The following is a 13,422-nucleotide window of genomic DNA, read 5'->3' as shown; positions in this document are numbered from 1 at the left end:
TTTTTTTTTTTTTTTTTTTTTTTTACTTTTCACATTGCTCTGTTCTTCTTCTTGAGGACTCGCATGTTCTTTTTCTCCCAATTGGTCTGGTCTGGATGAAGCCTTACATTTGTATTTTCCCCTCTTTCATGGTTCAGTCCAGACTACCTAGTAGTCATCCAAATCAAAGAACTCATCATCTGCGCCCGTGTAATCCATTCCCTGGAAATCCACCCGGTAACGCAATAGCCCTAAAGTAAGAAGAAAAACAAATAAGAAAAACAAACATTGTCATTAGTGCACCAAACAAAGAGAATACAAAGCAGAGAAATGCAAATTAGGCAAAACCTATGAGTGACTGCCAGTGTTTAAAATGCAACAGTTCCATTTCAGCAAAAAAGAGAAACACAAATATGTCCTCACCCCCGATCCCCCCAAAGCCTTTAACAAACTGTGACCCCTCTTGGCTCTTGTCGGTGACTATCTCCAGTGTGGCTCCAAATCTCTTGTAGTTGTTGGCAAACCACTCCAGCAGAGGCATGCTTTCAATCAGCTCGTGCTCTTGTCCTGTCTGGGTGCCACATGCACAGGAAAGATGTCAGATTAACTGCAACAGGCAGGAAGTTTACATTCATTTTGTCTTATGTTTCGGCATGGAAAGGCAAAAAAACAAGGTTAAACTGTCGCTATACGATACTCATGTACAATCATGTGCCATTTCGGTGGGTGCACAACACAGAATGGCTTTACTGTCCAACAGCATTTATTTTCTTTGGATGTATTTTCTATAAGTCAGAACATTTTAGTGAGAAATGCCAAAAAAGGCACATGGCTATTCTATAGCAACGGCACAATTTTATGTTCTTCTGCAACAACTCTGTAATAAAAAAGCACCAACTTTTCAAAGCACCAACTGCTGGCAATTTCACTACAAAATATTTCACTGTCATTTCATGGACATTTGATACCACACATTTGGAGGGTTAGGCGAGGTGACCCTTTCAGAATTCCTGAAGAGAGATGTTAAACAGTGCTTGTAAGTTGTAGACAAAAGGGCTGCTTTATGCTTTGGTGATTTTTCTATAAATATGAGGCGAAAATGAAAACGCATGACCTTTTCCCCCTCCTTCAGTGTACAGAGCATACACTCCTAGTTCATTTAACTAATGGGTATCCAAGGAAGGAAGGAGTGGGATTTGCTTGTACTCAGTCTGCCATACTTCATTTCCCTTGCTCCATAGGGGGGCATTGCCGTTGCATAACATATTTAAATCGTGTTCTCAACTTTTCAGTGGGCGAAAGACAAAAAGAGTTAAAAGTTCAGCGCAACACTGTATACAGATGTGACACAAGTGTTGTGCTTTGTGGCGTTTTGTACCTCTTTGTCTGAGAAGTGAGATTTGTCCTTCTCTTGCTCTGGGGTCAAAAACAATGTCTTCTCATCTAAGGAGAGGAAGAAAGGACAGAATAAGGCTATTTTCCCAGCATTTTTCCATCGTTGTGCGACATACAATAAGAGTCATTTTCAGTTTGTCAGTATAGCTATGAGGTGGGCCTATACATAGTTGATAGCTAAGACACACATCTGTGTCTGCTTGACCCCTGCTACCTCTGGTAATAGATTGTCCAACCCTGTAACAACTGGCCTACGGCGGCAGCTTTCGCACCATTCTCTGTTCCAGTGCTTTCGGCACCATGGCATCGCAGAACGTAACGCATGGTGTCCAGGTTCTCGTAGACTACGAGGATCTCCGCGGCTCCCATTTCCAAAGCCTTCAGGGTGTCCTCCACACCAAAGCAGTACTTCCCCGTGTCCTGACTGATCTCATCAAAGTATCTTCCTGAAGAGGGACAGAGTTCCCATCAACAACACCACCACCAATACCAGAGCGCCATAGAAAGCAACATCAGCAAACAGCACAGAAACACAGTCAATGATTAAGTGCTGAGGAGAAGAAATACTGACTATAAATTCAGCTTTTTGTTTCTAAGACATGTTTCATACCGATCAGTTTCTTCTCCTGTATGAACTTGACATTGGACAAGACCTCGGCAGAGAGCTCAATGGCCTGGTTGAAACCGTTCTCTCCTCCGTACGAGATGTCCACCAGCTTCAGGACCTTTGCTTGTAACCTCTACCCGGAGAACACAAGGCAACCAATTACCAGGTTAGTCAGCTCAAATTTCGTCAGTTAACATAAAATATTTAGGTTAGCACACGTCGCCACCTACCGGATCAAACATGTCCGACTGGCTTAGTTCCGTCTTGAAGTCCGCCGATCCGGCGAGCACCAGGCCGGCGACGTTGACCTTGTCATTGGAAACGTAGAGCTGACACGCAGTCTCGGCTACTTTGCGTACGTAGTTGTGCCTCTTCTCCATTCTCAGACGGGCGAAACGCAAGGCAGACTGACCTCCTCTACCTGAATAAGACAGGACAGAACACGTGCTACATGGCTTAACGCATGGTGGATAACTGTAGCAGTGGATGGGTATGTGTGTGGTTAAGTGGAATGTGTTGGCAAGACAGTAAGCATGCATGCAAGAGACACTAAATGCGAGTATGTGTGTGTGTGTGTAAATAGTTAGTAAGCAAGCAGTTATATGCCATAAAGTTGAGACATGAGTGAAGCAGGGCTTTTTTACCATGCTTTTTGGGAAGGTCCACAGTGAACTTGTGAAGCACTTCTCTAGTGTTTCCCTGGAGAGTCCCAAAGAGTGCACCACTCCCATCAATCACAATGAAGCCAAATTTACTGTCATCTGACAGCAAGGCGGTAAGAGCCTAGAGAAGAGAAAGCAAAAAAATGATTAAGCATGATTCGCATGACAAAACAAGCCATTTATTCCCCTTTGCAAAGAGGCTGCCTTCAAAACACTGCAAGGGCACTATCTGGTTCAGTATGAAAGAAAATGCTGCACAATATATTTGGATTTTCAACTATGTGAATTATAGATAAACAATAACCAGTATCCAAAAAAACATGTGTCTCAGTCGAAAATCCATTTAACACTGTTGAAAAGGAAGATTGAATGACTGATTCTTACCTCAGTGTGGAATTTGTTATCGCACAGATACAAGGATGTGTTGATTGGTTTGAAAGGCTCAAAGTCGATGTTGACTTTTTTCTCTTTGCCCTCTTCTGTCACAATGGTTCCACAATACACCACCAAGCCATTGTGTGGCACTGCATAAAGACAATATGGGAGGACAGAAATGAACCACCACACTGAAGAACCTGACTTCATATGCCATTATCATCATTCCCCCATGACAAAGGCACTCTAGGCACATAACAGTTTTGATCGCACCACACACAAAATAGCTCAAAGGGAGCACCACTTGCTGAGGAAGTTCCCCATATTTAGTTAACAAAGGCTTGATTAGAACTCTCTGAACTTAGTCACGAGGGAACAGTGGTAATATGCGCAATAATAATAATAATAATAATAATAATAATGTTTTGCCACATTTTTAGACATTGGCACTATTGTGCCATCCTAGAGCACAAAGCCTTCAGCATACAAGTGTTCCACCCCAGCCAGTACTTCCTTATGTGGCACTCCCTCTTGTATTGCAGCAAAACCATATATTGATGTGATATTTAAGTACCTTAAAACTTGCAATAATAACTGGGTCTCCAATAAAATTCTGCCTCTTATAATTGCTGGGTAGAATTTTATAATCAGTCAAAATCAATGCTAGTCTTTAATAAAAGGAGGCAAAGAGTCTCAATGAATGATACTTTGTTGCTATAACTAGCTTATGTTTATTCCCAACTCAAACAGAAAGAAAGTGTGATTATTATTGTTTATATATGTCAAGTATATTGAATATGAATTATTAAAATGGGGATGTCAAGTCTACTTAATTTAGTCCTACTTGCGTAATTATGTTTAAATAAGACCAGAGTTGATGGTTTGGACTGACAGACAACATATAGTCTCCAACAGTAAGTGCAGTTCTCAATCAAAAAGGAAAAGGGAGCTAATGTACCATTAGTGTACACCGGTGAAATCCAGTAGGCAAACACCAAGCCTACTGGCCACTAGGCCCTGATAGCAAAACACACTGCGCAAACAATGGTGCTTTGACATCCAAATGATAAAAGCATGTGAATGTAACATAATAGGCCAAATCAGCAGCTAAACAGATCTGTTTTATGTCTAAGCCATGAAATAATGCCCAAGAGATTGCCATACTGCATGTAGTGGGCAAGCACCTGTGGTAACCTTTCATTTCGCCGGAGGCTGCCCAATCCAGTATGAAAGATGCTGCTTTGATGAAGACCGAGCCAGTGCAGGCTGCGCAAAGCAAACAAACGGCCAGCTGATCCGAAATTGAAATCCCTTGTCCATAAGTACAAAAAGCCCGTACTGGACAGAAGACGTGCAATCTCCGTACTTCATCAGAGGAAAGAAGCTAGCTCAGTATGTGCTGAAGCGATGCCATCACAACCGTAGAATTAGAATTATTTGTGGTATTTTGTGGTGAACTAAGTGCATAGGGGTCACTGCGAGTGTGTACAGTTCACTAAAAAAAAGAGCCAAAAGCAGTGCCATTTTAGGAGGAATTTAACATCCACTTTGTGTAAGGGCTGAAAAAGGTGACCAGAGAGCATCCAGCACCAGAGAGGGAGCCCATTGTGGGAGTAAAGACCGGGAAGCCGGCCTGAAAGGCAGGACACCTCTTAGAAAATGAGCAGCCAACGGATGTGCACCTGGATAACTACATACGCTAGATCAGGGGTTCTCAAACTTTTTGGGGCCAGGGACCCCTCAAAGGGTAGAACATTTTCCGAGGACCCCCTCATAATCGCATCCCAAATTAAACCATATAGGCTTATAGCCATTTGTAATGTTTTATGCTTTTGGACTATTTTACTCTAAAATCATATAGTAGATACTAATATTACAAGAGTTTTAGATAATCATTGTATTACATTTGGCATTACTTGACAGTATGTAGGATAGATTTGTAAATTATCTTTGGGAAAATGTGCTGATAAGCTAAATAATGTTTACCTTACATAAAAACCAAATATTGATGGAATACATTTTTTTATCAAAGCAGATTGTAGGGTTTTCCAATACAACTCTGATTGTAGGGTTTTCCAACGGAGATGATTCTGAAGATTTATTTTTAACAAAGACATTAACAAACATGAAATATCCACCTAATGTTATCAAAAACTGGTATCCCCGACTGACACTCCGTACAAATCTCTGTACAAAAAATATAATAAACTCTTTTCAGTGGTGGTGTTGTATCATCAATGAGAAGGGTGTTCCTGTCTCTCAGCACATAGTTTGTCCAGTGCAGTTTATTGACCCGGTCTTGTTGTCACTGAACGATGGCAACCTTTGGAAGCCAGATATCTGCAGTTGTTTTATGGCTGATGTGATGAGCACTTGTCTGTATTAGCGTTGTCACGAACACTTAACAAATGGCATTAATATTAGTATTAGCCTCCAGCAAGATACTAATGAAAACAACATGGTGACATCACTGAATTGATTATACACGTATAGCGTTTTCTTTCTAGAGGTTCATTTTGACAATGAACTGGGCTACGTTCATGTAGCCAAATTGAAAGCTAGATCAACGTCTTAAACGAGAATAGCTACATGCAATAGGGCCATCAGACATGCCTTCGGCTAAGCTATCTTTAAAAAAAAAGGGCCTTCTGCAACGATAAACATGACCCGTACTGATGGAAGATTAAATGCATCACTTGCAGATTATGGCAGTTAACATTACTAGCGTGAAAAGTGCGGTTTAGTTACGTTAACCACACTGCATTATGATCATTGTACTACGCATAGTCAAAATTCTGTGATGGGGAAAATCGCTTGTCGCTAAACTAGGCTAAGGCTACTCGTGTTAGGCTGTATATGGGTGACTATGGGGGTGTTCAGGTTTATAATCACATTTGCTAAACGGTCATTCTTTGAACTCTCGAAAAGTTCGGGGTGTCTGTCTGAGAGGTCCTTAGCCATATTTGACGTGTTACCTCCCTTTGCCTGAGTGGCTTTGAAGCATGTTTTACAGACGGGTCTCTGTGTCGATGGGCTTTCCTTCACAGTCTGCTTCGTATCCGAAGTACTTCCAGATCTCACTTATTTTTTTAAAACAAGCCGAGGACGGTCAGCCAGAGCTCCTGCACATGAGGCCATGTCTCCCCTGAGATCACTTGCTGTGAGTGAAGGCTGTCTGTTGCATGTGTGAGAGTTGGGCAGCCCCGCCCTTGCAGTCAATGCGTGCAGGCAGCCTGACAGGGAGCGGAACAGTGAGTGCGCTCTGATTGCGTGCTATTTTAATGAAGTAACTATACTTATACCTTTCAAAACGTTTCTAGTATCGGTACACCGTGTACCATTAGTCTACATGTTTTGTATACATATTGCAATAAATTAAAAAAATTAAAAAAAAACTTTGGAAGCCAGACTTTTTCGCGGACCCCCAGGCAAGGCGTCGCGGACCCCAGTTTGAGAACCGCTGCGCTAGATAACCCTTTAATATAGAATGGGTTTTGCCTTCTTCAAACAGTTCCAACAAAAAGTTCAGTTTTCAAAAACACGGAAACTAAATGAAACCTATAATGAACAATGCCACACAAACTAAACCAAATAGAACTGCAGGTAAAATCAGCTTCGTTTTCACCCTTAATTTGCACTGTGGTTGCTAGAACACTTTGTGCTGTTCTGTTTGACTTCTTGAAGAATGAAATTCATCATATTTGAGGTCATGCATTCTTAAATCCTACCTTTTTTCAGCTACTATAAAAATCAAGGCTTTTCATAATATCTGAAAATCAAAAAGTAACACTAAAACTAAAACCAGTAAATTCTTCAAAATACTAATAAAACTACTTACACACTCTAAAAGCAAACTGAAAGACTAAATAAAAATGAAACCTATTGAAAATGTTTGTCTGGTCTGTAAGCACCAGCACAAGGGCCCCTCAGATAGGACAGGAAATGTTTTAGAGAGAGAAGCACCGCAAACGAGACAGTTTGTGAAACAGACTCTAGGCTGTTGACTACGATCAGTTCACTGTTTGTCCTTCGAAAACAGCTCCCCAACCTCTCAGTGATGCGTCCGTTGTCACTACCTTGCCCATGAGGACACCCTCAGTGGGGAAAATCAGTAGTCTGCCAGTTGCACAGGCCAGACACACAGGTCTGCTTAATCCAGACTCATCTTGCAGGGTGATCATTGCATGAGGGACACAGAGGGGAGTGTAAGTACCCATCTCTGAAAATCACTCATGTGCAGCATGCCGAGGGGAATCACAGCAATCGTAGAGGCCATGAAGCAGAGGAAGCGAAGACAGGCACGGAAACAAACTTTGTGTCCATTTCTGAAGAGAGCGGGAGACAGGAAATGAAGGTCTGGACTGTCAGGGAAGCGCTGTAGGACAGGATTTTTAATGTCTGCTCCTACAAAACGCATTACGTTCTCAGGGCAAACACCCTCTTTTGGATATTTACAATGAAGCCCAGCCGAACAACGTGAGTCGTTTGGAACCTCTGCGTATAGTTTCCGATACCCAGAGTGGTTGTACACGAATGCCAGAGACGAAGCTGTTGGCCTGATTTGTTTTGCGATGCAATAGCACTCTAGTGGCCAAAGGCAGCAAGAGCTGGCCACTGTGTCCAGAGTATCTGGGCTTATATTTAGAGCATAAACTGGCAGGGGGGGACAAGGGGAAAGGTTGTTGCATTGAGACCTTGCATTGGGTTAGCTGGGCTTATGAGGCTTGAAACCAGATGTAGAAGGGGCATAGTTTGTGCTTCGGACATCGCATGAGTGATTGGCGAGCTCCTTTTGAAGGTTTTTATGTGCGAGAAAACTGAGAGGGGGTAGTGGAGAACTCATCTCTGGCAAACACCCATTGTCTGAGAGTGACCAGGCGGTGGAGGGATGTTGGTAACAGCAGGAGCTCTAAGGGCTGTCTGGACCAGGGGTTTTGGCACCATGGGCCTGAAGCAGCTGCAGCTTTTTGTGACGGTGGCTGTTCCCTCTTGGTTTCCAAAAAATGGACCCGCCTGCGGTTTGCTGGCTATCTGGAGAGCAGAGGATGAGGCCATGTCTCCTCCATGTCTCGCAGCATGTCCTCATCGAGGGCTAAGAGGAAGATGGAGTCATCGTCATGATGGGGAGAGGGGAGTCGAGGAAGCTTCCCCCTCACCCAAGGGAGGATCTCCACCCTCTACAACTACCTGGCTAGGAGGAAGTAGCACGGGCCAGTCAAATTCTTCATTAATCACGTTCTTCATTAATAGAACGTGGAATATCAGCCAAAAGCTTGTCAAATGGTAGTAACCCTATGGGGCATTTTCCTTTAAGGAGCATGACGCGTTGTCCTCCATACTAAGGCAATGCTGGCATGCTGATGGGTTAGCCAACACCACCTTAGCATGTTCAAGACCCAGGCAGTTTAAACATGCTGCGTTACAAGTCCCTGTGATTAATTGCAAAACCACAGGAATTAGGACATGGCCAGTATTTGTGACATGGTCTAGAGCGATGCAATGTTGCAGATGGAGGAGAGAGAGAAAATAAAAACCACAAGGGCTAGGCACGTCTCTTACCATTGCTACTTGCAAGCGTGGCTAAGTTAGCAATTGGGAGAGGGTGAGGACAGCTAATGCAGTTCATCCGAAAACTGTGAAAAACAGAGAAATGCTGCTTGGCAATGTTCAGCGCTTAAAACCACCCACAGGCTGAATCCCAGAGGTGAGTAGAGAGTGTTCTAACCAACAGAAACCTAACATGGTTAACATCAGGAGCTAGACGGGAGGAAACACTGACAGAAGCAACTTACCAGAAAAGCAGTCACTACGACACTACGAGTGTGTAAAGATAAATAGTCTCTATTATGCATATTTATGCTAAAAGCTGGTGTGAACTTCGTTTCCTCTATACTTACACCAATGCGTTACAACTATCTTCATGTCTACTTAAATAGTTGGCAGATAGGTGAATGGCGAGTAATTAGCGAGCTAGCTAATGCATAGGTTTGTATTCTGTTGCTGGCAATATAGCTCAATACAGCTGTGACTTGGCATAGCATTGGTGCTTCATGTGAAATAAATGCAGGTTCAGGGCTCAAGACACACGCAATGAAAAATAGAATCCATTGGCTCCTAAACCAAACATATTTAGGAGCCAAATCAAAGTTTTAATAATTTACATCTCAAGTGTGAAGTAAAGTAAAATATATCACACACTTAGTATAGTTTGGTCTGTGCTTCCCTTTGCCTGCCAACAACACTCTGCACTGAACTGGCAACCTATAAAGGCACCCCTTCACTGGTGATGGACAATATTACCTAATTATGACATATAAAGGTATTTTAGTGGCAACAATATTACTGAAAGATGATCAAATAAATGAAAATTCCTTATTGACACCAATTTCTCAACATAGTCTTTTAAAATAAATCATATGTCAGCTCAAGACAAAACAAGGTTTTCCTTCAGATGTTATCAACAAATACCTTTCAGCTCAACTTATCAACACAACTAAATAAAAAAAAGTATTATATTAACAACTCATAGTAAACGAACATGAGTTTGGTGCCATGAGTCCAAAACGTCCCTATAATTTGAGTAATATGCCTTGTTTACAAACTATGCATGTGGTGTGGATGGTGTGAGAATCTACACTACAGTAGCCTAGTTGCCAATGAGCTTTTAATAAGTTGTTGCAAGCCTGATCATTTTTGAAAACCTAGAAAAGTTGTCTAGGTCTGGTTAACTAGATTAGCTCACTGTAGCATACCTTAGCATGTGTTCGACAGAATTTTGAGTCACATTGTGTTTTCAGGCCTCTGTCAAACTTCTGGTGGCCGGAGAAATAGTAGCCTACATATGCGTTCACTTCTTTCGATGGAGAGATGGAGAATATGGGTGACGTGCTGCAGTTTAGCTTTAGTAGGCTGATTACCACTGAAATATTTCATAAACAATGATGCTAGCTGAAAACAAATGCTAATATCCATATAACGTTTTCTGGCACTGCACCATAAGTGCACATGCCTTTCGACCAGGCAAGTCAATTGAGTTTGAGTTCTTGCGATTCTTTTTCTTTCTTTTTTCAGTTTCGCACAATTGGACCTGCGGTAATGCTGAACCCTGTCACATCATGACGTTAGTGTATCAACAGGCAGAAGGAACTGGGGGATAGTTGGCACTGGCGACTAGGTGGCGAAGACTCACTGGGAAAATTACAAATTTAGGCACACTGGCAACCATTTCATTGTCCATCTGGAGCCCTGATCAGAGGTCTTTATCTTTATCAGGTTCTCAAATAAAGGCTGTGTATTAAGTGATTAAGCAAATAAAACACCCCAACATTTATTGGAAGTTTTACAGAACAGACGGATCATTTGTACATCTGTGCCTGTATATACAGCTAGAATTAGCACTACAGGTCATCCTTTGTTCCACAAATGAAACGCAGTCTTTCACACACAACCAATAAAGGGAGCCAACAGAAGCAAATGTGGATATAAGCATAAATACATGCACACCCACACATTCACAAACACAGAAAAACTCACCTTTGTTGTAGAGCTTGAGTCTCTGTTGTACAGACGTGATGGCTCCGAGCACAGAGAGCCGGTTGACTCTGCTTTTGATATTGGAGGCTGTGCCAAATTCATCAGCCAACATCTTGGCCACTCGAGAAATCTGGTCCTTCGGAGGAATGATGAGAGAGATCATACTCGTGCCATTCCTATAAAGATGCATAAACAATATCTCAATTCAGTTAAGAGAACAACTTTATTCACACAGCACACTCAGAAAGCAAAGTGGATTTAATAAAACAGATGACTACTGAACAGGTGTGACTTTCTACAAAGGGGCAAATGCACGAGCAAATTGATGTGCCGAACAGTATTGTGTCAAAGATGATACCTAGCAATAACTCCCAGTTACACTTTAGACATAATCCCTGTATCCAACACAACACACAAGGAGAGCAGTCCCTCAGTACGTTGATATCGGAATTCAAACATTTTGCTGTTGGTGTTTGCATTTTGCTGTCAAAATGTACCTGAGGTGTACTGTACATCAATAACATGAAAACATTCTAACCTGCTCCACTGAGCATGAACCAAGTGAAAATAGACTGATGTAGGTAAGAGACAGACTACCATGGTAGCAACAGAAACAAGCGACATATTACAAATCATACTCCACTGGCATGGTACACCATTTATTTGATAATAAACGGGTAGTGAGCTTACACTAACGGTATTCTGGGGGTTCTTGTGTAGTGTAGACGTCGTGCCAGTGTATCTAGCTAGCTAAACACCGGTGTTATATTTGTTGGTCTGAAAGGCATGTCAACAGTTTCACCAACGTTCATAAGGTGTGCTAAACCTTACAAAGGCTGAGTTAGCAAAGTCCGACCTTCATTCTAGTGAGCAAGGTAATGTTTCCGAGCTTTCTTGTGCCATGCAGTACTCTTCTAAGTCAAGCGCGAAGCAGTTAAGTTAAACTAGCCACAAGCTAATGTTAGCTAGGCGCTGAAATGTTGGGATGGTATCAGGTGTTCGGATATTACCATGGTCCGCAGATATGAAAGGTGCTAACATTACAACAATACTTTGACATCGGCCATCAAGTCAGGCTTAGCTAACAACTTAAAATCTACTTCAATCAGCGTATTAACAGTTACAACTTATATGGTTTCGCCCCTGAGGTAACGTGTAGGCTAAGCAGCTGTTACTGTTACCCACCACAGTTCAACATCACAGCATGCAGCCATCCACTTTCACAACTACTCCACCCATCCTAAGGTTTAGGACACTTACCCTCTGGCAGCTTCAAGACTTTTGATCAACTTCTTAATCTTCCAGATCTCCACGTTTCTGTCTGCTGCGGTGGGGTCGTCCGCCATCTTTCTTGAATCGTTTCAGGACCTAAAACAGAATGGCTAGCTATGTTAGCTAGCAACCTGGATAGCAGGCAGAAAAACCGGGCACGCTAACTAGATACATGAGAAACTGAGAGCCAATAGCCAAAAAGAGTACGATTCGAAGTCACATAGTTACTAAACCTTACACCGCCTATGTACACGCCTTATGATGATGTAATAACCTGGTTCAATAATAATCGGACACAAACTGTCTTGAAATCTTGCAAGCTAACTGCGAGAAGGCCCTTCTACAGCGGTTGGATTGGAAATAACTACAGAGCCCTGCTTGATCGATTACAATAACCTTCCCAGGCCCTAAAGTCCACCTAATTCACTAACAGTTTGCTTCGTGTGTTCGTAATGAAATGTCTTTGGAAGTCAGTATGTCTCCATTAAATGTACCACTTACTGACTCCTTGGTAGTTGCTTTACTGCGTCTCCAATACCACTTCTGTTGTTTGTACCTGCCTGCTATTCTCTGACGTTGCCTACCGAGCCGGTTCGGGCTTGCTGCGCGTGGTACGGTTTAGCTCACGTGGGGTGAAGTTAGTATTCCGGTTTAGATCACTTCCCAGAAATGGATATACCACTTTTTCATTGGATGGCAAAGACAGAGTAGGCGGGACTACGAATGAATATTCACGAAGTGCATCCTGGAATATGTAGTTCGTTTTTTAGCAAAGGTCGGCGACAAGGACCTCACAAATACGGCAGTTTCAGCTTTTTGTATAACCAAACCGACCCTATGTTGAAGAAATAGGAAACAATTAACCATCTATGTTACATATTGACCCCATTCATATTGGTTAATATGACACTTTGAAACATACCACTCAGGCTTTAAAACTAAGACAAAGAAGTAGATATTTTCTTCTTGGAGAATGCCTTAGACTTTCTAGTGTCTCTCCTGGTGCATTTAGTTGAGCACTGTGAAAGAAAGGTTAGGTAGGCTGATGTCCCAAGTGAGAGGAGGACATGGCAGACCCTCACTGTGCACAGGCAGAGGGGAACTGGCAGAGACAGAGACCTTCATCTTTCTTACTTTTTCTTTTTTTTGGGGGTCAAAAGTCATTGATCGCTTGAAGGGCACCAATTGGGAAGACATTTTGCTCACTTTCTCACTAGGATCTTGCCCAGCAATGTTTACTGTTGATGAAAATGTTACTGAAAACATTCTGTACGTCTTGTGCTGAAATCCTGAGTCTTATTATCTACCACTCCTCATTACTGAATTCTTCATAATACATAAATGCAGAGACAGTGAACCAAACACAGGACACTCATGTTAATCACTCAGTATTTAATAGACAGTTATACATCATATATTTTAAAGGTATATATTATATTAGTAACAGGACTCCAAATGTGTAAATAATACATAATAATAACTCTATATATATATCTCCATTCACAAACAACTTATATCAATATTTGAGTATATATATATATATATATATATTCTAAGACTAAATTCATGATTTTCTCCAATGGTAGAAATAATGTCCCC

At 41.9% G+C, this 13,422-nt stretch overlaps 1 protein-coding gene across 2 annotated transcripts; it reads right to left on the bottom strand.

Moving 5' to 3' along the window:
• Nucleotides 1-12,464, bottom strand: LOC105905986 (eukaryotic peptide chain release factor subunit 1). Of its 2 annotated transcripts, none has more exons than XM_012834074.3 (11): nucleotides 12,325-12,464; nucleotides 11,812-11,919; nucleotides 10,552-10,727; nucleotides 3,028-3,167; nucleotides 2,626-2,764; nucleotides 2,212-2,402; nucleotides 1,985-2,114; nucleotides 1,647-1,820; nucleotides 1,358-1,422; nucleotides 403-550; nucleotides 1-230 (listed from the first exon to the last, which is right to left on the bottom strand). In XM_012834074.3, the coding sequence occupies exons 2-11, from the start codon at nucleotides 11,895-11,897 to the stop codon at nucleotides 148-150; spliced, it is 1,332 nt and encodes a 443-aa protein (XP_012689528.1). In that variant the 5' UTR covers nucleotides 11,898-11,919; nucleotides 12,325-12,464; the 3' UTR covers nucleotides 1-147. The 2 variants fall into 2 exon arrangements, with proteins under 2 accessions (XP_012689528.1, XP_031427704.1); XM_031571844.2 differs by having other exon boundaries at nucleotides 12,384-12,459.
• Between the last annotated feature and the right edge of the window lie 958 nt (nucleotides 12,465-13,422).

Source organism: Clupea harengus, chromosome 8 (assembly GCF_900700415.2).
Source record: "Clupea harengus chromosome 8, Ch_v2.0.2, whole genome shotgun sequence".
In the NCBI taxonomy this organism is placed as follows: domain Eukaryota; kingdom Metazoa; phylum Chordata; class Actinopteri; order Clupeiformes; family Clupeidae; genus Clupea; species Clupea harengus.
This window is presented reverse-complemented; position numbering and strand designations above follow the sequence as displayed.

Excerpts from the sequence above, each read along its gene's own strand:
- LOC105905986 (XM_012834074.3), bottom strand. The coding sequence starts at position 11,897 with ATGGCGGACGACCCCACCGCAGCAGACAGAAACGTGGAGATCTGGAAG. Across the intron at positions 10,728-11,811 it reads AGTCTTGAAGCTGCCAGAGG|GAATGGCACGAGTATGATCT; the intron begins GTAAGTGTCCTA and ends GCATCTTTATAG. Across the intron at positions 2,115-2,211 it reads AGTCGGACATGTTTGATCCG|AGGTTACAAGCAAAGGTCCT; the intron begins GTAGGTGGCGAC and ends TTCTCCGGGTAG.